The sequence below is a fragment of the Kryptolebias marmoratus genome, linkage group LG21 (assembly GCF_001649575.2).
Source record: "Kryptolebias marmoratus isolate JLee-2015 linkage group LG21, ASM164957v2, whole genome shotgun sequence".
Taxonomy (NCBI): Eukaryota; Metazoa; Chordata; class Actinopteri; order Cyprinodontiformes; family Rivulidae; genus Kryptolebias; species Kryptolebias marmoratus.
The window spans coordinates 18,591,943-18,615,227 of record NC_051450.1 but is presented as its reverse complement, the minus strand read 5'-3'; the positions used below and the strand labels follow the sequence as shown (position 1 = coordinate 18,615,227).

At 45.4% G+C, this 23,285-nt stretch overlaps 2 protein-coding genes across 2 annotated transcripts; both read right to left on the bottom strand.

The window, feature by feature from the left end:
- Window positions 1–612: 612 nt before the first annotated feature.
- On the bottom strand, window positions 613–12,418 carry oplah (5-oxoprolinase, ATP-hydrolysing). The gene is made up of 29 exons (XM_025008644.2): window positions 12,290–12,418; window positions 12,077–12,108; window positions 11,046–11,243; window positions 10,436–10,627; window positions 9,938–10,052; window positions 9,333–9,456; window positions 8,846–9,041; window positions 8,357–8,522; window positions 8,136–8,274; window positions 7,835–7,902; window positions 7,230–7,405; window positions 7,009–7,149; window positions 6,233–6,345; window positions 5,981–6,151; window positions 5,703–5,840; window positions 5,478–5,616; window positions 5,275–5,387; window positions 4,782–4,933; window positions 4,541–4,701; window positions 4,358–4,459; window positions 4,088–4,262; window positions 3,140–3,324; window positions 2,888–3,037; window positions 2,665–2,799; window positions 2,197–2,346; window positions 1,952–2,109; window positions 1,705–1,865; window positions 1,506–1,603; window positions 613–959 (listed from the first exon to the last, which is right to left on the bottom strand). Exons 3-29 carry the CDS (start codon window positions 11,214–11,216, stop codon window positions 810–812), a joined length of 3,939 nt encoding a protein of 1,312 aa, XP_024864412.1. The 5' UTR covers window positions 11,217–11,243; window positions 12,077–12,108; window positions 12,290–12,418; the 3' UTR covers window positions 613–809.
- A 1,215-nt stretch (window positions 12,419–13,633) lies between these two features.
- Window positions 13,634–22,745, bottom strand: shrprbck1r (sharpin and rbck1 related). The gene is made up of 14 exons (XM_017428373.3): window positions 22,104–22,745; window positions 20,893–21,067; window positions 20,062–20,139; window positions 19,830–19,971; window positions 19,654–19,744; window positions 19,253–19,571; window positions 18,733–18,833; window positions 18,312–18,482; window positions 16,441–16,601; window positions 16,242–16,353; window positions 15,979–16,158; window positions 15,110–15,208; window positions 14,822–14,965; window positions 13,634–14,739 (listed from the first exon to the last, which is right to left on the bottom strand). The coding sequence occupies exons 1-14, from the start codon at window positions 22,392–22,394 to the stop codon at window positions 14,659–14,661; spliced, it is 2,145 nt and encodes a 714-aa protein (XP_017283862.1). The 5' UTR covers window positions 22,395–22,745; the 3' UTR covers window positions 13,634–14,658.
- Between the last annotated feature and the right edge of the window lie 540 nt (window positions 22,746–23,285).

The window sequence follows — 23,285 nt, the reverse complement described above, 5'->3', positions numbered from 1 at the left end:
ATCAGCAGTCCTGCAGCCGTTGGCCTCCTGCTGGGACCACTATCTCTGTATCAGCTGCATGCCTGCACTCCCATCGTCCTCATTCCTGTTTCTAAAGATGGAGGAGGGGACGGCAATTTACCCGGGGAGAGTTTCCTTCAACGCAGACAAACAAGAATGCCGGGCGTGACTACCTGTCATGTATGAACTTTGCAGTCGTGCAAATCGCCTCCATGAGTGGCTAACGACCCTCGTACAAAGAGCAGGGGTTGGTTTTACATGCAGTCAGATCTAATGGTGAATCTGCTCATTTCTTTTATTTATATACCTGTTTTTAAATAAACCATGAGGTAGAAAAAGGCCAAACATTCCTTTAAGTAATGTATATCAGCCTCAGCTGTTGCCACGCCACATTTTATCTCAGAGTTATAAATATTTCTGTATTTAAATGCGAGTTGACTGTGGCAGCCATCTTGAATTAAAGTTAACTAGTTGTAGATGTTTATCTGATGATTACTTTCATTAAAATCCGTCCAGTGAGAGGAGATATTTTAACCTAACAAACACACACAGAGGTAAAAACAACAAATTTGGCCCTTTCAAATAAAACCAGAATTAGAATCCACATGATGAGACTGTGCCACTAAAAACATGTTTATTGTTACAGAAACAGCTGCATGGTAATCCAGTTTGTGTTAAAAACTAGTGTCCTGCACCCAAAAATACTGATTATGCACCATTACTAACTTTGTTGCCTTTTGTTAAAAGATTTAGCATGTTTCTCGTCTCCTCTGGTCTTTAAATTCATCCTCATCCGGATTTTTTTCCTTTTAAACCCCTTCTTGTGCCATTCTGTACTCAAAGATGCTGCCTCTTTCTGGGAACGTCTCGTTCAAACGTCTTCGTTTTGTCTGAGGTGTCCTGTTTGCGTCCTCTCCTCCATACCCGCCTCCTCCTGGGGTGTAGAGGCAGAACATGTCCTGCAGGGGGAGACAAAATTAATTTGTAAACCAATTTATTCTTTTATTAAAAAGGAGAGGAGCTAGAAAAATTTAAATATGTGATATTCTGGCTGTGTTATAATCCCGTTCAGATTTAAAACATTACGTAAATATAAATAAATAGCCTTTTTTTTCCAAGGCGTCAGACTTTTCTTTGACTTTGTCACGTTACAACAAACTTCAAAACGTTTTACTGGGATTTTGTGGGTTAAACCAACACAACATAGAGCATAATTGTGACGTAGAAGGAAAATGATTCACGATTTTCAAATTGTTTAACAATTAAAACTCTGAAAAGAGTGATGTGCATTTGTATTCAGCTCCAGGTCTTTAGAGATGAAGATTTTTCCTCATTCTTCTTTGCCAAACAGCTCAACATCAGTCAGACTGAACGAAGAGCAACTTTAGATTTAGTTCATCTGGACTTTCTGTCCATTCTGTAAATGTGGATCATTTCCTGCTTATCTGACTGGAATATCTGGCACCATTAGAGGTTTACTACAACCTTCCACCACACAGTCCTACCCCTGGCTGAAGGCTGACGCTGGTTTTGGCTCCCAGGTTGAGGACTCGACCGTCGGCTCTGTGGAGCAGGTTCAGCCCTGCTTCTCCGTCCTCACCGCCTGACCGCCAGAGAGAGAGAAACACACCAATCCGTCAGGCGTCTTCTGTCCAGATTCCAAGAGGAAATAGTTCATTATAACATACAGATGTTAAAAATTACCCATAAGGCCATAAGGGCGAGTGGCTCGCCTTTCTGTCAGGACGGATAGAACGACCTTGTTCCTGAACAAGAGTTTCCGGATCACGCCGTCTCCGCCGCGGTACCTCCCTGTGCCTCCTGAGCCGGGCCGCAGAGAGAAATGCTCCAAAATGACCGGATACCTGGACGACAGGTGGACAGCAGCAACATGCAGTGAAGACAAAAAAAAAAAAAAACATAATTTGTGGACACAACTCATTAACTCCACCTTTTTTCCAAGATCTCCGGATCAGTGATGCGGGTGTTGGTCATGTGGGAGTGCACTCCGCTCCGCCCGTCCCAGCCGGGCCCCGCTCCCGCTCCCCCAGCCACCGTCTCGTAGTAACCAACACTGTCGCTGCCGAACGAGATGTTGTTCATGCAGCCCTGATGGAGCGGACAGGAAAAGGCTCTAAGGCTCGTAGGCGGCGTTAAAAACTCAGCTTATGGGACAAGAAACGGCGTCTGTCGGACCTGGGAGGCAGCGCACGCCTCAAACGCCTTGAATATGACGTCGACCACTCGCTGGGACGTGAGCACGTTTCCACCGACCACAGCTGCATTCTGGGACGGCTGCAGGATGGAGCCGGGGGGGATGATGACTTTGATCGGAGCGAGGCAACCCTTAAAAATGCAAAAAAGGAAACAAATGACTACATACTGCAAGGTCAGAGATTTTTACGTATTGCAAATGGCTTTAAGCTACGACCGCACAAAGGTTTTAACACAGTATCTGTAGTTTTTTTTGTTTTTGCTAAAATCCTTTAGCTGAGGCAGCCATCTTTAATCAGGCTGACTCCAAATGTCATTAAGTTGGAGATGTCAAATCAGTGATTACTTTCTGGAAGTTTTATTAAATTCCATCCAGTGATTCGTGAGATATTTTGTTAACGGTGCAGACAAACCTTCCCCAGCGGGTACAGGCACCTCGAGTTTCCATACCTGATTGAGGGGAATGTCCTGGCCCACCATGCAGCGCAGGCAGTAGATGAGGGCGGACAGAGTGATGGCTCGAGGAGCGTTGCAGTTCCCCCACACCTCCGTCCCCGTCCCCGTGAAGTCAAACACCGCGCTGCCCTGGAGCGATGGAGGTTTGTTTTTAATTTACGTGAACTCACACAGAGAAAAGATCCTGTTTTCAAACTGATCGACCGTTCCTGCTCACCACTTCCTCGTTAATCTGAACCCGCAGTCTGATCGGCGTCCCGTCGTCCAAGAAATCTTCTGACTCCACCTCCAAGGAGCCGGCCTGCTGCTGCCGCCGCCGCTGTGCGAACGCTTTGAGCATGTCCCTCACTGCCAGCTCAGCGTTACTCTGAAAACACACACGTCACATTAAAGCTGCACTTCCACAATAAAAGTGTTACTTTAAGCCTCAGGTTCTCATCAAAGACAACAGATTTTAATTTGTAGGCACCTGGATGTACCCCATGTAGGCCTGAACCACGGCGAGTCCGTAAGTGTCAATCAGCTCCCCCACCAGCTGGCTGCCTCTCTGATTGGCTGCCACCTGAGCACGCAGGTCTGACAGGTTGTCGTGGAGATTACGAGTCCCAGAGGAGCCGGGGTACTGAGCCGGAGCCATCAGCGCGTCGGTGACAGCTGATATGGAGAGAAGAGAAGGAGAAGAAGCCGGTGGCTATCAGAGAGATGAGAGATAAACACGACTGGAGGAGGACGTTGCTTAAGAACACTGGGGGACGTTTGGAAGTCGTGCAAGGGACAATTCTGTCCCTCAGCCTGAATGTGTGGTCTGCAGGTTCTCAATCAGGAACTCAAGAACTGGAGGCACTGATGGCTAAAAAAAACATAAAACTGGATGAAGTGAATGAGCAAAGAATCTGAAAAATGCTTTGCTTGTTTTAGCTTTTTAAAATTTTGAATATAACGTTTTAGAAAGGGCAGATTTTGGGCCAGGCATTTATCCATTCCATTTGTGCTCAGGAGTCATCAAGTTTGGAAAAATCAACAGGAATGTTGCCCTAAAGTCCGACTCAGAAAGTCAAGATGTTTAAAGTTACGATAGCGGCAAAAACAAACTTTTATTTACACTTTGGTCCGTTTATAACCCACTCATTCAGTGACACACAGTGCTGTTCAACCACTACTGGTGAATGTGTTGCTTCTGTGTTTGAATGAACAACAAACACAGAAATCTGTTGTTACTGACTTGTATTGCTAATTATAGTTAGCCTAGTCAGTGAGCATAATGATTCCCAAACCCTCCTGGGTTTTGTACTGGAACACGATTAAGTCAGGTGTGACATCACGCCCAGATCGGATTATTTTCTCAGTTTAGTAGTTGGCTGCTTTGTTGACTGAAGTGAAGTGAGAGGGATGCCGAGCGGCTAAAATTAAACGGTACCTTCCTCCTGGAAGACTCCCCCGCTGACAAGCTTGAAGGAAATGAAGACTGCGCCCTCCTGCTGAAGGGAAGTGGAGTGGGGGGGCATGGAGCCTGGAGTGATGCCTCCGATGTCGGCATGATGCCCCCTGCTGGCCACAAAGAACACTGGACCGTTCACTCCTTTTCTGAACACCTGAGGGGGCGATCAAGGAGGGGGAAAGATAAAAACAGGAAAGACAGAAACACAGAAAGGAAGTGATGCTGAAGGAGGCAGACGGGTGGGCTGACCGGCGTGATGACGGTGAGGTCTGGAAGATGGCTGCCGCCGGCACACGGGTGGTTACTCAGGATCACATCCCCTTCTTTCAGTTTGTTCCCCAGTGATCTGATCTTCACACAAACAGGAAATACAACATCCGTCTCACTCTGTTCACATCTCCACTTCGCACCCACAGCACAGAAGCCCCTCACCTGGTACTGGACAGTCTCCTGCATGGCTCCCAGATGAACGGGGATGTGGGGCGCATTGGACACCAAACCCCCATCAGGCCCAAAAACAGCGCAGGAGAAGTCCAGGCGCTCCTTGATGTTGGTGGAGATGGAGGTTCTCTGAAGCACTCTGCCCATTTGCTCTGTAGCGATTCAGAGAATAAACTCAAGGAATCGAAGACGGAGTTACTGCAGCCAATCGCATCGCTCCGTTTTGGCGTACCAGCTATGCTCATGAAGCGGTGGGAGAAGATGGAGAGCTGCACGGTGTTGAGCTCCGTGCCGAGGACGCACTGATGGTCCGAACCTACGGTCAAACAAACGTCGCCCTCTTCTGTCAGACGGGCCTCGCAGGACGGCTCCACCAGGATGGTGCTGAAGGAGGACACATGACAGTTAAAATCAAAAAATTAAATGAGCTTGACACAGAAATGTGAGCCTTAGAGAAGCAAAAAAACAACAGATTTGTGCATCACGTCCGACGGGCATATCAGAATATTTCTACAGGAATAAACATGGAATGTGAAAGTGACATGGGTGTTTGGGCAAACTGCTGTGAAGTATTCGAGACTTGAGTACTGAAAATTTGCCAATTTCCTCACAGTTTACTTGAAATTCTGAATTTAAAACTGGTCTCCAGCAGGCGCGGCCCAGTGAGATAAATAAAGATTGAATAAAATCTGAACTTTAAACAGCAGTTCACAGAGAACGCTCGCCTGTTTTTGTCAATGATGATGGCCGGTCCCTGGATGCTGCGGCCGCACGGCAGCTCCTCCCAGAGATATACACCGGTGTCCAAATAACCTTCCTCAAAATAACACTTTGTCATCTGCACAGAGGAGCACACATAACAGATACGGTCTTTAATAAATAAAAACAGTGTAATGACATGATGAACACATCCTGTGTGACCGTTTACCATGACAGCTCTGGCTTGTCTGTGTTCCAGTTTGGGTTTATTCACCGACTGAATCCCAGACTTCCCACAACCCCTCACTCTGATGTCATCCACCACGATGGGTCTGTCTGGGATGGTGAACCCAAACTCCTTCATGTAACTAAAAGATAAAAAGGTTAGGAGTAATAAAAAAAACTGTAGAGTTAAACTAAGAGTCGTTCACAGACTGGACTGGACTCAGCACACCGTTTGGTGAAGGCGGCGCGGAAGTCACCCGCTCGACAGGACTTGGTGTTGTCGGGGTAACCGTCAGCGGTGACCATGAGGGCGCAGTCGGTGCCTTTGTATCGCAGGTGGAGGAAAACCTCAGTGGTTATCTGACCACTGATGAGGACAAGACGAGGATGTTTTAAAGACTAACTTGGTAAAGCAACCTGTTAGCGCTCAGACGACTCTTGGCGACTGCCGCTCCAAATTTTAGCTCAGTATCTCTGAAGATATCTGCCATTTTTGTTGCCTCTGACCTTGTGAAGCCACGGCCACGCAGCGTGTCGCGGCAGCGTTTGGAGAGCTGCTCCATCCTGCGGTCGAGCTCGCCGAAGGACGGCTGCTCGTACTTCAGCGAGCACGGCTCCTGCGCCTCTTCCACGACATCTGCCAGAGCCAGGCCGTACGCCGACAGCACGCCGCTGTACCTGCGAACCACACACACACAGCAGAAGCCTTTTAGCTACTGCTCTCCAGCTACAAACCCCTCCTCCCTCCATCTGCATTACTTATGTATGAAGACGGTCTTCATTCCCAGAGCTCGGGCGATGGAACAGGCGTGTTGGCCGCCAGCGCCCCCGAAACACGCCAACACATGCTGCGACGTGTCGTGACCTTTGGCCTGTGGGGATGGAGGATGTGACGGCGGAGTGAGAGGTGAAAAAAAAAACAAAAAAACACCTTTCTTACAATAAACAAACAAAAATTAAAAGAAATAAAATGACCTCTCTGAAATCTGATGAAGAATCTGAAACTAAAAGTAGCAAACTGCTAGCTAAAAATAAAAAGCTAGCTAAAAGCTAAAAACAGCAAAAGGCCAGGAAAAAGCTAAAAGCAGCATAATGGTAGTCAGAAGCTAAAAGTACCAAAAGTCTAGCTCTAAGGTAAAAAGTAGCAAAACAGAAGCTAAAAATAAAACCCTAGCTAAAAGCTAAAATCAATAAAAGGCTAGTTAAAAGCTAAAAGCAGCAAAATGGTAGCAAAAAACAAAAATAAAGGCATTTTTTGAAGCAGATTTAAAGATAAGAATGTTTTTGAAGGAATTGAAGGGATCTATGGAGGGAAATATTTGTAAATAAAGTTAAATATTCAAAAAACTAAAAAAAAAAAAAAAAAAAGAAGTCACAGCATCCATCTCCTGAATAATCATGTTTTGATATATAAATGGCTAAAGTAGTAAGCAGACACAGTTAGATTGCAATAAATGTAGAGAAAAGTAAAAAAACAAGAAAACAATTGTGTGAATGGATCAGGTTTCAGACCGTTTTCAGTTTTACAATAATACCTGTGTCAGAGCTCTGATTGGTCGACACATGGCCTCATTAGCAACACGTATGAATCCCATAGCGACCTCTTCGACGCTCATCTCTGATTGGCTGTTTGGCACCGCGCTGTTCTGTGTTTTACTGGTCCCGTTTGCTCCCACCTTCGGTTCGATTCAAGAGATAACCGTTAAATATTTGCCGTTCTGTTCACCGCCTCAAAATGACAAAGACCACTCTGTGCCTGTGATTGGCTGGAGGACAGGAAGAGGTTGATCTCGTCGGTGAGCTGATGGAAGTGCCTCGTCGTCTCCTCCAGGGACAGGGGCTCGTCCTCCGCCGGACCGAAGATTTTCGGGAAGAAGGACGGAAGCAGGCGACCCAGGGCCAAGTTAGCATCGGTGACGGTCAGAGGACCCCCTACGAAAACCAGAGCACCAATCAGGCTTTGGAAGGTTTTGTCCCAAACACACACTGAAAACTGGGAGGTGATACATCAACTAAAAGGTCACAGAAGGTGACATAACATGAAATCCAACTATTTACTTCATATATTACCTACAGGAGACAAATAGGAGTCAACTGTACATTATATATGAGGCAAGCCTGACTTATATAATCTGATTTTGTACCCTTTTCTGTCTGTTATGTACATAAAGCAGATTATTAACCCAGAGGAGGCCGAGGGGCCCAAATATGAGAACTGACAAAACCCAGCTCAGTGTCTGAGGATTTTGTTTTCCCCGCAGCATGGAGGTGAAACTGAGTACAAAGTGATTCAAGAAGCAGATGGATCCATGGTGAATAAAAATATATAAATAAAGCTCAAAGAAGCAAAACGTGCGTCACCTTTCCTGTAGCAGGCCGGTCCTGGATGTGCACCTGCGGATTCTGGTCCAACAACAAACATCCCGGATCTGGTGGAGGAAAAAAGAACAAAACAAAAAGTGGTAAAAACACAAATTAAACCCTCCTTAAATCAAGTGCATTTCAATGGAACAACAACAAGTTTAAATAGTTACAATCAGAGCAACTTTAAGTCTGGAGAAAATGATTGTTTGGTTTGCATTTTAATGTTCCACTGTCCGGGGTGCACAAATTAAAACCCTGTAAATGATTTACGTCTGTGACGTGCCGTGCGGAGGTGCACCTGAAAAAGAGTCGGGATCCTCCTCCTGCAGCCACAGTGTTGATGTCCAGCTGAGGCGCCTGCAGGGTGACTCCTGCTGTCGTGGCCTCGAACACGTGTTCGTACTGACCTGCATATCGGCTCACGTCCGTGGAGGTCCCTGCGGGGGGGGAACGACAGAGTCAGGAGGACAGAAAACATGACGGCCTGGACTTAAACTAATCCCTAGGAAGTGCACTCACCACCCATGTCGAAGCCAATCACAGGCTTTCTCTCCATCTGGCTGTAGGAGGTGATGGCGTATCCCACCACACCCCCCGCCGGGCCGGACAGAACGGCTCGTGATCCGCAGAACTGCTCCATGGGAGTCAGACCTCCATCTGACTGCATGAACAGGACATCCACGTCCTGGAAACCAGGCGTGGAGGGAATCAGAGTTCGATTTGGCAACGTTTAGACCTTCTAGAGCAGGGGTGTCCAATCCTGGTCCTGAAGGGCCACCATCCTGCATGTTTTCCTTGTTTGTCTGCTCCAACACACCTGATTCAGAGATTAAATCACCTCTTTGTGTTCTGCAGAAGCCTGTTAATCACTCATTGATTCAAATCAGGTGTGAAGGAGCAGAGGAACAAGTAAAACCTGCAGGATGGTGGCCCTCCAGGACCAGGGTTGGACACCCCTGTTCTAGATTATTGGTATAAAACAAAAGTACTGGTTTAGGGCACACACACCTTCAATCCACCCTTAAAACCTGAGGTGAATCCCTTTAAGTACTGATGAATCTTGGGCGTGAGGTAGGCATCGGCGCAGACCGTGTAGCCGCGAGGCACGGCCCGCACCATCGGCATCACCTCGCTGGAAAGAGACACCTGGGTGAAGCCCAGGTGACGCGCAACAGAGCCCACGGCCTTCTCGTGATCCGACCACCTGAAACAGGAAACGACAGAAGACTTGTAAAGGATCTGCAGCGAGAGGAGGGTGGGGATATCTTCAAACGTATGAGCTTGTATCAATATATACAGAGTGGGGGAGGATGGGAAGAAAAACATGACCTTCTGCCTAGAAAGCCGTGGGCTTCACAAGTACTGAAAACAGCTGCTGAGAGCTCTGCTGAGAAACTGAAATATGATCAAGTACCGAGCTTCAGGTAAACAGGAGCAGAGGGAAGCAGGTGAAACTCCCCAAACAAAGAGCTGAAACTGTTGTTGAAGTACTGACGTGTATGAGTGCAGCAGCAGAACCGCCACGCTGGTGATACCGCGGGACAGAACTCCCCTCAGGTCTTTTTCCACCCGATCCAGATCCACTTCCTTCCACACCTCCAAGGAATCCCCCGTACTTCCTGGGAAACCCAAACAGATCGCTTTTAGTCTGCCGCACACAGCGTTTTTAATTTACATTTCACACAATGTCCCAGCTTCCTCTGGCCTTCGGATCTTTAACCCTTTCAGCACCACAATAACAGATGTATTTATTAAAACGCCTGGTCTTTCTTGTCTATTTTTGTCAATAATTGTGTCAAAAAAATGCTCCATGTGTAAATAATTTACACCATTTTTACAGGAGAACTAGAATTTTCAATATCTGTCAAGTATTTACCATTCTTATGTAACTGAAAACCTAAAACTGTGTGTTATAAGAAGAAATGGACAGAAACGGATATGAATTTTTTTTTATAAATTCTTGAAAAGTGCAGATTGAACATTTCTGAGACGGTAGAGAGGAGTTACGGTAATTCCTGTGGTTTTAAAAGAGTTAAAGCAATTCAGATCTTTTACGTACATAAAAAAACATAAAAACAAACACTCGTTAGTTTTGCGTACCTCTTACGAGCCGTTTGGGATCTCTCCTCTGCAGCTGGCAGTCATCTCGCTGCAGGACGACTCGCTCATCCACCTCTATCACCTCTTCGTACAGCACATCAGGCATCGCTACTTCCTGTTACACAGGTGACATGTTTCACTCACAGAAGGCGCGCTAACAAGACAAACACACCGTGGACACTGGATGTTAAAGCAGTAGCTCAAATCTTGTTCATAACGAGGGCTGGCCTTCAAACCTCCTGATCGGTTTCACTGTTGGCGCCGAAATAAACTTTCTGTTTTCATCTACTTCCCATCTTTTTTTTTTAACTGTTTCTGACACAGAGCTTCATAACTGTCCACCTAAATTGTTAATAGAACAACTGGTCTGGGGGCAAACTCCAGAACCTGGAGCACAGGCTAATGAATAAACCGATGCTGCAGAGGCACATGAACAAATACAGAAGGTAGAGATGCAGGATCCTTTACTGTCAGAGGGTAGGAACAAAAACTACGGACCAGGTCAAACAGCTTTGGCCTGGCTTGTGTGCCGATGTGCAGCAAGTCCTTGAAGCCCTTGGTGACCAAGAGCGCCGTCCGTTCCCCTCGTCTCTCCAGCAGCGCATTGGTTGCCACCGTGGTGCCCATTCTGATCCAGCCAATCAGAGAGGTGTCTACAGGCTGATCGCGAGGAAACACCTGTCCTGTCTCCTATCGGGGCGGGAAACAAAAAAGAAGGAAGATATGATTATAAATATAAGCGGTCACATAGCGATGTATAATCTATAGCAGTGGTTCCCAAACTTTTCAGCTTCCAACCCATAAAATAACAGTGATAAAGGTGTGTGACCCCATCTGTTGGCTGTTAAACATCCAAAAGTGCTGATGATCCGATTAAATGAGGGCATAATGACAACACAAACAGTCTTAGCATCCATTTTGCTATTTTTTAATCATTAAATGACTTGTATGTCAATTCTCTGTAACAATTGTGGTGTGAATATATCACAAAAACTGGGTTTTTATTTGTAACTTGATGTCTGGAGATTATCTAAGGACCCCTGCTTGGTGTTGGGTGACCCACATTGGGGTCCTGACCCCAACTTTGGGAATCATTGATCTATAGTACCTCCTCCAAGACTCTGCGGATCCCCTCAGTGGGAGCATCCTTGTAGTTCTGGGGGTCGCTGGACAGCAGTTTCAGGACCCTCTCGCGGCCGTCGGGCAGCCGGGCAAACACGTCGGTGAAGGTGCCGCCGCGGTCGATGGCAAAGTCAAACCTGCCCATAGTGTCAGCCATGACGGTGAGGAGAGAAGAGAGCCGCTCCTGGATCAGTGAGCAAGAAGGAGAGACGATGAGGACAGGTGTGATAAAAGTCAGGTGTACAAGAGAAGCACATGGAAACTAAAAAGGTTGATCAAAATGTTTGTCCTGTGTCTCGTTACGCAGCTTTGAAATAAAAAAATTATACATCAAAATGTTTTCTTTCACCCAATGTGTCTGTCATTGTTGTACGACATAAAGTTTCCTCTTAAATCCCTCCAGAAAGCACAGAGTGCACGTCCAAGCTTCCATAGATTTACATTTCAGCTTAAAATATTCTCCTCGAAACTGGAAATTTACACGTGTGAACAGCAGAGTCTTCTGGTTCAAGATCTGACTTCTGGTTTTCACCCAGTGACTGCTTGAGGCTTACTTTTCAGTCTGCCTCTCTGTCAGGGAGTGACAGACACAGGGGTGTGGTTACCATGGTGATCATAAGGAGCCCCTGGCTGCTGCTCGGTTCTCTCAGCGGTTATATCCCTAGCTTTAGATCAGCGCGAGATGGATTTATGAATTTTGGGTAAAAGCTGTAATATTTCATAGGCATCTACTGGCTGTTGCGTTTTCTAGGTTTTGAACTTTAGCTCCACACACACACACCTGCACCTTGCTCATACAAACAATTTCCACACAACTGATGCACCAAAGTCACCTCCATGTCCCTGTATGCAGTCACATACTTCTAATTTGTGGGGAAATAAAATATATTAGACTTTTTTTTTTTTTTTTTTTTTTACAGCTGCAAAAAGTGGCACATGACATTAAGGTTTGTGACTAATAAAAAAGTTTGAGCAAACTGGATAAATTTGGCACCAATGGACAGAGCTTGAACATACCTTTAACGCGTCCTGGAGAACTTTCTGCTCGCCTTGAATACAGAACAGATCATAAAGAACAACTTATTGAGTGAATAGTGGTTTTTTTTTGGTAGGATTTAGTTCCCAAAAAAGAAAGAAACATTAACCCATAACCAGGATCATGTTAAAGCTTGCAGCTGCAGCAGAGGAGCCGTGCAGGAATGTCTCCAACACCGACAGAGGTCCACTCACTTAGATCCGCCTGGGTGAGCTCAGATAATCCGATGGGATCCGGATCCCTCTGAGGCCTCCCGGTTCTCCCCTCGGCTGCAGCAGGAAAGACTCACCGAAGGAGTCGGGGCTGTTTTCTGGGGGGGTTAACTCCGCCCCCCGCGCGCTGAAACGTCAGCAGCTCCGTGAGCAATGTCCGTGAGCGTCAAGGCTGACCACGTGCTTACAGATCAAACCAGGCTGTACAGCTCCTCTTATTGGCTGAAATTATGTTTTTTTTTTGCTTCTAACAGGGGCGCCAGCAAAAAGGGGGCCCAGAGGGGGCAAAGCCCCCCCAGTAAATTTGCTGCTCCGTCCACAAACGGCAGAAATATGGCAGTGGTGACAGAGCAAGCTGCGTCTGTCAGGAAAAAAAGCAATGTTCAAATGTATTGAAATAATTCTTGTTTCACTCTGCTGTACAGGTGTGAATAGGATCAAACTTTGCTCCGTATTCAACGAGTCAGAACAAAACACATTTGAACAGCCAAAAATTTCCTGCAATGACTTTGGAAAGCAAAAATACCTAAACTGTACTTTTAAAATCCTACTAGCACCTTCTTAAAATACCAAAACAGCGTCCGGTCGGCCATGTTGGATGTCGCAGTTATGACGCAGAGGTGCAAGTCAATGATGTAACCCATACGGCCCCAATTCTCCAATTTTTGCATGCTTGTAACCTGCGCACACGAACCCTTCTGTGCACTTTGACTTAGTAAACGCTTCACGGAGGGGCGTAGGGTGGAGGGTGAGGATTGGGACCGGGCCTTATGAACCTGAGTTCATAGCTATAAAAGCATCAACTCTTTCCACAGGTTTAGGAGTGTTTATGAGAATTTTTGACCCTTGTTCCAGAAGCACATTTATGAAGTCAGACAGATGTTGGACAGAAGGCCTGGCTCACAGTCTCTGCTCTAATTCCTCCAAAAGGTGTTTTATCAGGTTGAGGTCAGGACTTCCACACCAAACTCACTCGTCCATGTCTTTATGGACCTTGCTTTGTGCCCTGGCGCTCAGTCGTGTTGGCACAGTAAGGGGCCATCCCCAAACTGTTCCCACAAACTTGGGGGCATAAAATTGTCCCAAATGTCTTGGCACGCTGAATTCTTTTAACTGGAACCAAGCAGCTGAGTCAAACTGCTGTAAAACAACCCCCGCACCATGATCCCCCCTCCACCACACTTTACACTTTGCACAATGCAGTCGGACAAGAACCGTTCTCCTGGCAGCAGCCAAACCCAGACTCGTCCCTCCAGAGGACACGTCTCCTCTGCTGTAGTCCAGTTCAGTCCTTTCACACAGTTCCACATGAAAACACGAGGACTCTGAGGTTGAAGGATATTTATTCATCAAGGCACGACAGTGCATCAGCGACACGTTGCTGACGTTTAGAGACGTGAAACGGCGAGGGGCCTGCTTATGGCTTGTCAGTTCTGGACAGTAGTGTAGCTGAGGAGCAGGGCTTGAGTTCAGTCAGTGCATTCTTATATGTGAATAAAAACAAGAAAATACTTAATGGATGCAAAGCTGTCACAGTAAAACTTTAAAACGTTGGAAAGTTTGCGCAACATCACCGAACTTAAATATATTCAACGTCTTTGCCAAGAATTTAAGATTGTTAGGATGCGTTCACCTTCACTTACTAAAACTTTGACTTGACAGTGGTTAACACTAACTTATAACACAACACTCAGGAGAAACACTTTCTCTGTGACCGGATGCACGACGTAAGTGAAAAATGTTTCTGTCACGTGTTGGAAGTAACGATCAAAATCAAATGAACGAGACAAAACGTCACTGTCTTTGGCTGCAGAGTACACACACACACACACACACACACACACACACACGATGTCCTACTAGAGTGCACTACATCTGCTTGATTTTTGTGCAAAATGGTCACATGTCAAAAACCAACCGAGGATTCAGTCACATTTGTCAGAAAACTTTAAATTAGTAACAGTCTATTACAGCGTTTTGTGCAGAGGAATAAGGTCACTTCAATTTTATGCGATGCATCCAAGTTCATCACATCAGAAACACACACACACACAAAAAAAAAACATGCCTATTTGGCTGCATCGGAAGTGCAAATGTTTCAAAAAGGCACCACACGCATTTAAAGTTATTCCTTCAACACACGTCTAACCATACTCACCATCTCAGAGTTGGGAAAGCAAAGAACAGTTAAAGATCTGCTGAGAGGAAGCTGAGAACGTCTTCACACAAGGGATCATTTTTGTTTCAAATATGTCTCAGTTACAAGCCTTAAGCCATCCTTCCGTGTTTTACGCGAAAAAGTTTATTTCCAGTTCAGTCCAGGACTTCCTCTGAGGACAGAGTCTTCCGTGTCAGTGACAGTTCTGACACTTTGGATGACATTTCTGATTGTTGACGTTGCATCGACATCCTCCGCTGGTGTCTCCAGGACCCTGTAACATGACAGGAACGAAGACGGTGATGTCCACAGTCGAAGAAGAGGGGGAAAAAGGTGAACACAGGAGGATTTCCTACCTTCGGCCCCCAGCGAGGCCCCCTGGTTACCCAGCAAATCTCAGTGTGACAGACGGTGCAGCGCAGCCAATCGCATCCATCTCTCTTCTGCACGATGATCCCACACTGAGGACAGTGCATGGCCTCCCCCGACTGCACAAGAGTCTGTTTGGGAGAGACACAGAGAGCAGGAATGTGGTGGGTGAAAGGAGATGCAGAGGCACACCAGCAGCTACACACGGATCATTCCCCTCTCTCATTATTCCTAACTGCTCGTAGTTAGAAGGAGGTGGTGTTTTTGCTGCTAACCTTCAGTAGGTGTGTCGTCCTCCTGGCAGCGGAGTCATTTATAGCTCGTGCTGCAAGATCATCCTGATACTGCTTGCAGTTCATTCCTTCGTGGATAGCCTGTGGACACAAGATTCAACAATTTCTGTCAAATTTTGATGCTTATTCCATCCATCTCAGGTCATTAGACCAAAAATTAGGTGTTAACTCAGAGGGGAATGAGCTCCTTTGCATCACAGGCAGGCCTCTTCTCGCCATTTTTAAATCTCTCCCTCTCTTCGGCCTTTCGTTTATTTTAAATATTTTTATGTTGTTTTGGTTTTAGAACAGTGCTGTTCATGTTTTCATGTCATAGTTTATGCTGTCGTGGCTTTTGTATGCCTTTTATTTATTGTTCTGTACAACATTTTTGGTCCTTTCTGGTTGCTTTAAAGCGTTTTATCAGTAAAGCTGTATTTATGTGATGTGTGTATTCCCACTATATGCACAGATGATTTAATGTGTCTCTCTCAATACACACCGAGACAAAGTTGTACAACTTGTAGAAATGGATAAATCCCGGAACCACAGACTGCATGTATAAATCTTTGAAGTGAAGCTGGAATGGGACCGACCCTCCCTGTCGGCTGCTTTCAGGAACAACTTTTAAGTCTTAAGTCCTTCCATGTAAACAAAAGGAACATTGCTGTTGGTAAAATCATAATAAGACACCTGGGATCATTTTATCTTAAAGCCTCACATCCCTACTGAGCAAACTCTGGTTACAAAAGTACAACATGGCTGCTTCTGTAACACAGGATTAACTTGTTGCTTTAATTCCTGGTCTATCGATAAATACACATTTATGACAGGGACGCTTTAAGTAAATGTGAGTTGTACACTTTTCCAACCTTGCAAATGAGGCAGTTGTGTTTCCTACAGACGGGGCAGTGGAAGACATTGACAGTGTCCTCGTACACACACCATCCCACACAGTCAGGAGACGCGCAGTGATAGCTGCCTTCACACCGGGACTCCGCCACCGACAGGCCTCTCTGCAGCCACCGCTCGTACTCCTCCGCTGGCAACAGCTGCAAAAAAAGGACAAGGCAGAGTGTTTAGGTGTGCCAATATACAGATGTGGTGTTTAAACAGCAATCCTGGTGGAACTCACGGCTCGAATCTCCCTCTCCTGCAGAGAACCGGCACAGGAGTACGTGTCATCTCTGTAGGGACAGGCCACCTCGGGCTCCTCGCTCAGCATGATCACGGAGCGTAAGCACTCCCTGAACACCAACACATATAAACAAAAACTCTGAATCATAAAAAACCCGTTAGGAAGAGATGAATCTTTTTATTTTTCCACATCCTACCTGCAGAAACAGTGCAGGCACTCCCTCAGCAGGACACCCTCTCCTGGTGGTAGATCCGTGTAGCAAATCCTGCAGTCTACGGGGTCGGGGTTCGGAACCAGGTCCTGACCGTCCAGCCTCACAAGACGGGCAAAATTCTCCATTCTCTCCTTCTCCCTTGCCTAAAAGAAAGCGGCATGTTGTCGGGAGCAGAGTGAGATTTAAGACGTGTTCTGGATGTTCAACGTTCAGTCATTTTCAGGCAGCGGGTTTAGGCGGGGAACCCGGGCACCCTCCAGCTCAACACCCTCATTACTATGAAGGAGGCGCCGATCCGTCAGTCCATCTCCTGCTCCTTCCTACCATCAATCATGGACAAGACTCTTAGATACTTGAACTCCTCCACTTTAGGCAAAGACTCACTCCTGACCCCGGAGAGAGCGTACCACATTCTTCTGGTTGAGAACCACGGCCTCGGACTTTCACCGCAGCTGACTCTCATCCCGGTTGTGAAAGGCCCCAGTCATGGGATCGACGACACCAACAGAACCACAAGATCCGCAAAAACGCAAAGACAAGAACCCGAGGTTCCCAAACCCGACCATTCCTGTCCACAACTGCGGCTTGAGATCCTGTCCAGGAAGACCACAGGCAGGGGACAGCCCCGATGGAGTCCAACCTGCAGTGGTAATAAGCTTTATTTTGTGGACACAGCTCTTGCTTTGGTTCTACCAGGAGCAGATAGCACCCCCTACTCCTGCACTAAAGATCTGATCCACTGTTCCACAACCAGGACAAGCCACGCTGCTCCTCCTGAATCCAAGCTTCAACAGTCAGTCGAAAAGTTGAGAAGTGTTATCCCTCGATAGTTGGAAAACATTGTCCGGCCACTCTTTTATGAAAATGGGGACCACCACCCCGGTCTGATACTCCTCAGGCGTTGTTCTGGTCTTCCATGAGACACTGAAGAGATTCATCAACCACGACAGCCCCACAACATCCACAAGAGCCAAACACAGTGAAAACCTTTTATTTTCAGCTGTTTTATAGGATCAATAGAGTTACAGTGCAAAATCAATCAGTACATTCAACTTTGTGGCAACTTTTGGTGCTAAAAGGTTTATTAAAACGACTCTTGTCAGTGATTATAAATATCCAGATGGCTTTGAAAAAGACTGGATCTATAACCATTATGACACAAAAACAAACTTTGACAAACTCCTCCTTAAACTGGTCTTTTAAAAAAAACAGTTTGTCAACGTCAGCATTTCTGATTGAGCTCAACGTTCCAACTGACTTCACACTTTTAGAAAACACGAAGTCGGCGGTTTTCAAGCAGCTCGCCTTTTGCAGGATCTCACAAATATTTAAAATTTTGGAGCCCGGCGTGGACCTTGAACGCCACTTCTGTTGCTCCTCATAACGCAGATTTCGGCTTAACTGAGGTTCAGTGCTAACAAGAATTTTAAAATACATTCAGCTTCATGACAGGTATGACTGAAAGTGTAACGTGTAGGCTTGAAGAACAAATCTGCCCTGATGTCTTCTACAGTGTGATGTATGCAGAGGAGTGTGTGGGTCAGTGTGTATTCAGTAGTCCTGGTCCAGGTTAAACAGCAGTGAGTTGTTTTGAGGCCCAGCACTCCTCAGCGCCTCTCTTCTCCCTTTCTCCTTCAGAAAAACAGAGACAAAAGAGAAGAGAGTCAGCCTGAGAGAGCCTGAATGTTTCAGCCCCAATGGCAATTTGGAATCAATTTTAATTCTTCTCTCATTGTTAATTTTGATAAGTGTGATTTGGGTTTTTGTGCGGCTGACACATGCATACAGGTGCATGGATACATTCATGAACTTGATGGAGGTGTACAGGTGGCCGTTGAAGGGAATTTCCCTACCTGCTGGTACTGCCTGACGGCCTCCTTCTCCTGCTGCAGTCGTCGGAGCTCCAGCGCATCGGGTTGGTACCCCCCCGGGACGACGTAGCTCTCGGGGCGGTTGGTGCTGCAGATCTCACAGCCCGGCCGCGTCGGCTTGTTTATGTATGTGCAAGAAGGACACGACCAACCCTGGAGGAGACGTTATCACTGTTACAACGTTCTGTCTCGTTCATCATCTTCAGTAGGTTTTTACTAAACATCGGAAAAACGGTGTTACAGGTTTGTTTTTAAAGAAAGAAGAATGTATAAACAGGTGAGCATACTCGTGAGGTCAGTTTTAATGTTTAGATTCAGACCCATCTTATAGTGAATTCAGTTTTGTTTCTCCTTTAGTCATTGTGCTTCAAAGTAGCAAATAATAAAAGGCTTTCCTCTTCACCTGAGTGGAAGATGTGCTGGGACTCAGCGCCTCACTGAGCTGAGGCATTTCCAGGTTGATGAGATCTCTGAGCTCACCGATGTTTTGTCTCTCTGACTTCCCTGCAGGAGAGGAGAAACAGAAGCTTTCTGTGAATGGCCTGAAATACGATGGGATATGCATTCCTTCAAGAAACACTAAGCCGTTAAAACAATCTCACTTTGTAGTTAAATGCAGCACATCACGCTGGTCAGTGTTCGTAATATAGGACTTATTATTATTATTATTATATCCTCCAATAATACGTAAATTTATATTAAGGTGGATTTGTGCCTGCACAAATGTGCAAACACAGCAACAAAATGCAACAATGAAAATAGACTGTTGTGTTAGGATTTTACATGTTCCTAAAGAACCACAATGCATCTCAGATCTGTAATGTCTTATACTCTTTTTCTCAAAGGATACTACATCATAAAATCAGTAAAATACAGGGATTTATATAAATTAGTAATCCATATGAAAACATCACCCTTCTCACCATTCTTGAAGTTGCTCTGGAGTCTTGGAGGTAGGGTGGTGTACGGCCTCCCGTCCTGGAACAAAGGCCCGTTTGTGGATTTTGCCGTGACTGGAGGGTTTTGAAAAGACAGAGGGGGACTGCGGAGGAGCGCGCTCTCCTGGTCCTGCTGCAGGTCCTGGAGAGTGAGGCGGGAGTGGCGGGCGGACAGCAGGTACAGGAAGGCCGTGTCGCCGTCCTGATGAACGCCGTACGAGGCAAGGGTTCGCTGGTCGGAGCACAAGCACTGACCGATGATCCACTGCTGCACTCGCGGGTGAAAGCCGTATTCAAGGAACATCTGGAAAGAAGAGCGCCACGCGTCAACAGCACGGTAGGTGAAATAATATGTAAAGAAAAAGTGGAGAATATGTGAAATGAACCTGCTGTTTTAACGATGCAGTAGTCATGAGTGGGAAAACTTTCACAGTGACACAACAAGATGAGGAGGAATCCTCCACTACAACAGCCAAACTGTTTGATGAAATCAAACAGAAATCAAACATTACGTCACTTACGATCATCTGTGCTTTCAAACGTTAAATAATCCGACTCTCACTTGATTTCAGTGTCTTCGTAGTCTTTAGCAGAGGGCTGGATCTTCAGGACTGCGTTTTGTCGGGCGAGTGCAGCGGCAAAGACAGATGAAGACTGCGCGTCCCCCGCCTCGATGGCTCTGCTCAGCTCGATGCAAGCGTCCTCTGCGCAGAAATCACAGCGTGGAAACCGTGACACGGTGCCAACAACAACAACCCTGTCGACGACTGGATGAAACACACAACAAGGCTCACCTGTTTTTTGCAAAGCCGAGGCGCTCTGAAACTGGAGACCGTTGGAAAGGTGCTGAGAGGAGTTTTCTTCAGGTGCAACTGACAGGAAGGGAATTGTACTTAGTTATGTTATTAAATAAATAAACTAAAGAGCTAGAATTTCTTGTAGGAATGCATATCATCCCACACCTTTCATGCCAGAGTTTAAAACTTTAATCATCTTATGAAGCTGAGAACAAACTGAGTTAAAGACATCATGTGATATTGTGTTGGTGCTCAGAGTAGGTGTTGAGGACGACTCTCAGCTACAACCACATCAAACTTTACTCTCCATATCTGTAAATCTGACTAAGTTAGGAATAATAATGGGGAACCTAAGAAGCCACAGCTGACTGATCTTAACTCATGAAATGGTAGATTTTACATGTAACTTTGTGTGTTCAGAGCTGTGTTTTGTAGAAAATGTTCAGATTAGACCAACTGAAAAAAAAGGATCTAGTTTTCTTTCATTTCATTTACCAACCAGACCTTCCCTTCGACGCTCATTACACGAGTTTCAAGACCTTTCTTTGACAACAAGAATATGAAGTCCTCGTTGGACTCCATACTGAAAAGGGATTATTTTAAACAACCCTAATCTATTGAAGAACAGGTTCTTCCAGATGCTTGGAACAACCTACACTCTGTACGATCTCGACAAACTACAAGCAAGGACATTTTAAGAACATGCAAAGTTTTGGGCCAATTAATGGTGTGAAACTTGGTTACAGTGTTGCAGAAAGTGATCTACAGTACGTGAGGAAATAAAAACCTTTTTTTTTCACACTGGACGTACTATAATTTGTGACTGACCTCTGTGTGCTTCTTTCATTGCTGACGTGAGCACAGTGGCCCACTCCTGCGCCTCCCGCTCGCAGCGGAAGTTGAAGCTGATGCGGTCGTGCGGCGGTGCGGCCAGAACCAGCTCGTGACACTTTGGCGACTTCAGCTCGTAGTTTACGGACCTGAGATCAAACTCGGCGATGGTCTGGAAAAACAAAACAAAAAAATAAGGAAGAGGAAGCAATAATGAAAGAGGATGACATTATATTAAAAAATGAGGAATCATGAGCAGTAATGTGGATGAGTAACTTGTTTCGTAAATGAAATATTTGATTTTCCATCGAAGTGGGAAAAAGCAGATATTGTGTGATTTATCAGGCCCGTCATAGACTCTTTCTGCTAAAGCAGGGCTTTTTAAAACAATAAAAACCTTTCTTTTAAACTGCTGCAGCAAAAAACTGGTGTTGCGATGTCTTAAAGCAAAAGGAGATCGATTGTGTCCATAATTTGTGAATCACAAATGCATAAAATTAATTAAACATATAACTATCACACTGAAAACTTAAAAAATGTCAGCAAAGTATAACAAATGTTCCCTGGTGTCCTGATAAGAGCCTAAGCTGTTGGTTTTGGTTCTGAATTGAGGTCATGTTGACTCATTGACAGAATAAAATAAACAGTAGGGACATCTGTTTATGAATGGATTTAGAAGAAACAAAAGCTCATTTACGGTAAATGTGTCCTCTAATGCCAAAGCGTCAGGTGTTTTTTCTTAAAATGGCAAAACTCAAATGACTGATTTTATTGTGTTAGTGTATTAACCTGTGAGGAAACTTGTCAAAGCATTATTTTTGCACAGAACAATCATAATAATTTACTGGGATACAACAAAACAGATAAGTATACTCTATATTAATTTTAAAAAGAGGCACGTTTTTGCTTAATTTCATTATTATCATAATGCTTAATGTTTTATATTTATTCCAGAAATATTTACACTTAAAAAAATCCAACGTATAAAACATTTAAACATTAGTTTTGTCACTTTTTAAAGTAATATTTTGTCAACCAACCCATTCCTAAACTTTTAGGTGCTGTTGCTAGGCAACGGGGAGTTCTTGCGCTGCAGGATGAAATAAAATCATATGAAGTTTATTTTAACGCACAGATAACTCGGTGTTTTCCCCGGCAGGGCTCGATAACATCCAGCCCTTCCACCACCACCACCACCACCCACTCACCGCGCTCCGTCCAGCCCCGCTGGTGTCCTGCAGCGACAGCCGGAATTCCCCGGACTTCCCCGGGTCCATGCTGAGCTGCAGGCGGAGCGACTCGTCACCCGCTCCCGGTAGACGCAGCGGCCGAATCCCAGAATGGCACACGGACACCCGAACCGACATGAGGACGGTCTGGCACCCGAGCTGGGTCGACGAGGCCTCATTGTCGCCGTTATAGTTGGTGGGCTGGACGGCGGCGGACTGGTCCGGTGTGAGGCCGGGAGTTTGAGCCCAACCGCCCGAACTCAGCGACATCCCGTCGACGGATTCATCGAGTAAACAAATATATTCAAACAGGAGGAGTCCTGCGGCTTGTTTCCGTCCTGCTCCGCAGCGTTAAAAAGTCCTTCCCCTTACATAGCTTTTAGTTGCTGAGGGGGGTTTCACAGGAAGCAAGTGCGTCGTGTCTGACAACTAGCAAAAAGTAAATAAAAAAAATAAACGAGCTGTTGATTTCACGTCTCCGTTGTTCCTTTCTTTGTTGAAGTTCAGCTAAATGTGGCGCATCTTCACCGCTGTTGAAGCAGTTAATCGTCCCGACACACTCAGTTGTTATTCGTCACTCCTGAATGTTTGTTTGCTTTCACTTCCTTCTGCGCATGCTCCAACGGGGCATGCGCAGAAGCACATAAACATAAAATGCGGAAGTTGGTCCTCATTTGTTGACAAAATAACGGAAGTGGTTCCTCTCATTTGTTGACCATCCTTTGTAGATGTTTATTTAATTATATTTTTACTAAACACGTACGTAATTTGGGTGTATTAACACGAAATCACAGGAGATTTTTTTTACGTGGTTGTTTATGAAAACTGTGCTTTTGACCACAAAGAGGCAGCAAAGCAAATTGTGTTCCCCCCAAAATGTAGTTTGCTCGCTTTTTCTCTTGATCTTAACCATCCATATAAGGAAATACATTACACCAAATAATAAAATAAAATATATTTAGAATATATAAACATGTCCAGAACAGTACAGAAAGCAGACACATTTTTAGATTAAGAACAAAATGTTCTTTTATTACCAAACCTTAATCCATAAACCTTTAAATAACAGATGAACCCTGTGTTATTCACTATTTAGGGTATTGTGACACTTGCAACTCCAGTTCATTTATTGGTTTGCAGATAATTTAAACTTTAAATTCA

Coding starts and splice junctions, on each gene's coding strand:
- oplah (XM_025008644.2), bottom strand. CDS start 11,216: ATGGCTGACACTATGGGCAGGTTTGACTTTGCCATCGACCGCGGCGGC. Junction 6,152..6,232: donor AAGACCGTCTTCATACATAA/GTAATGCAGATG, acceptor TGTGGTTCGCAG/GTACAGCGGCGTGCTGTCGG. Junction 3,325..4,087: donor GGGAGTCTTCCAGGAGGAAG/GTACCGTTTAAT, acceptor TCTCCATATCAG/CTGTCACCGACGCGCTGATG.
- shrprbck1r (XM_017428373.3), bottom strand. CDS start 22,394: ATGTCGCTGAGTTCGGGCGGTTGGGCTCAAACTCCCGGCCTCACACCG. Junction 20,140..20,892: donor AATGAAAGAAGCACACAGAG/GTCAGTCACAAA, acceptor CCTTCCTGTCAG/TTGCACCTGAAGAAAACTCC. Junction 16,602..18,311: donor CCGTCAGGCAGTACCAGCAG/GTAGGGAAATTC, acceptor GCTTTCTTTTAG/GCAAGGGAGAAGGAGAGAAT.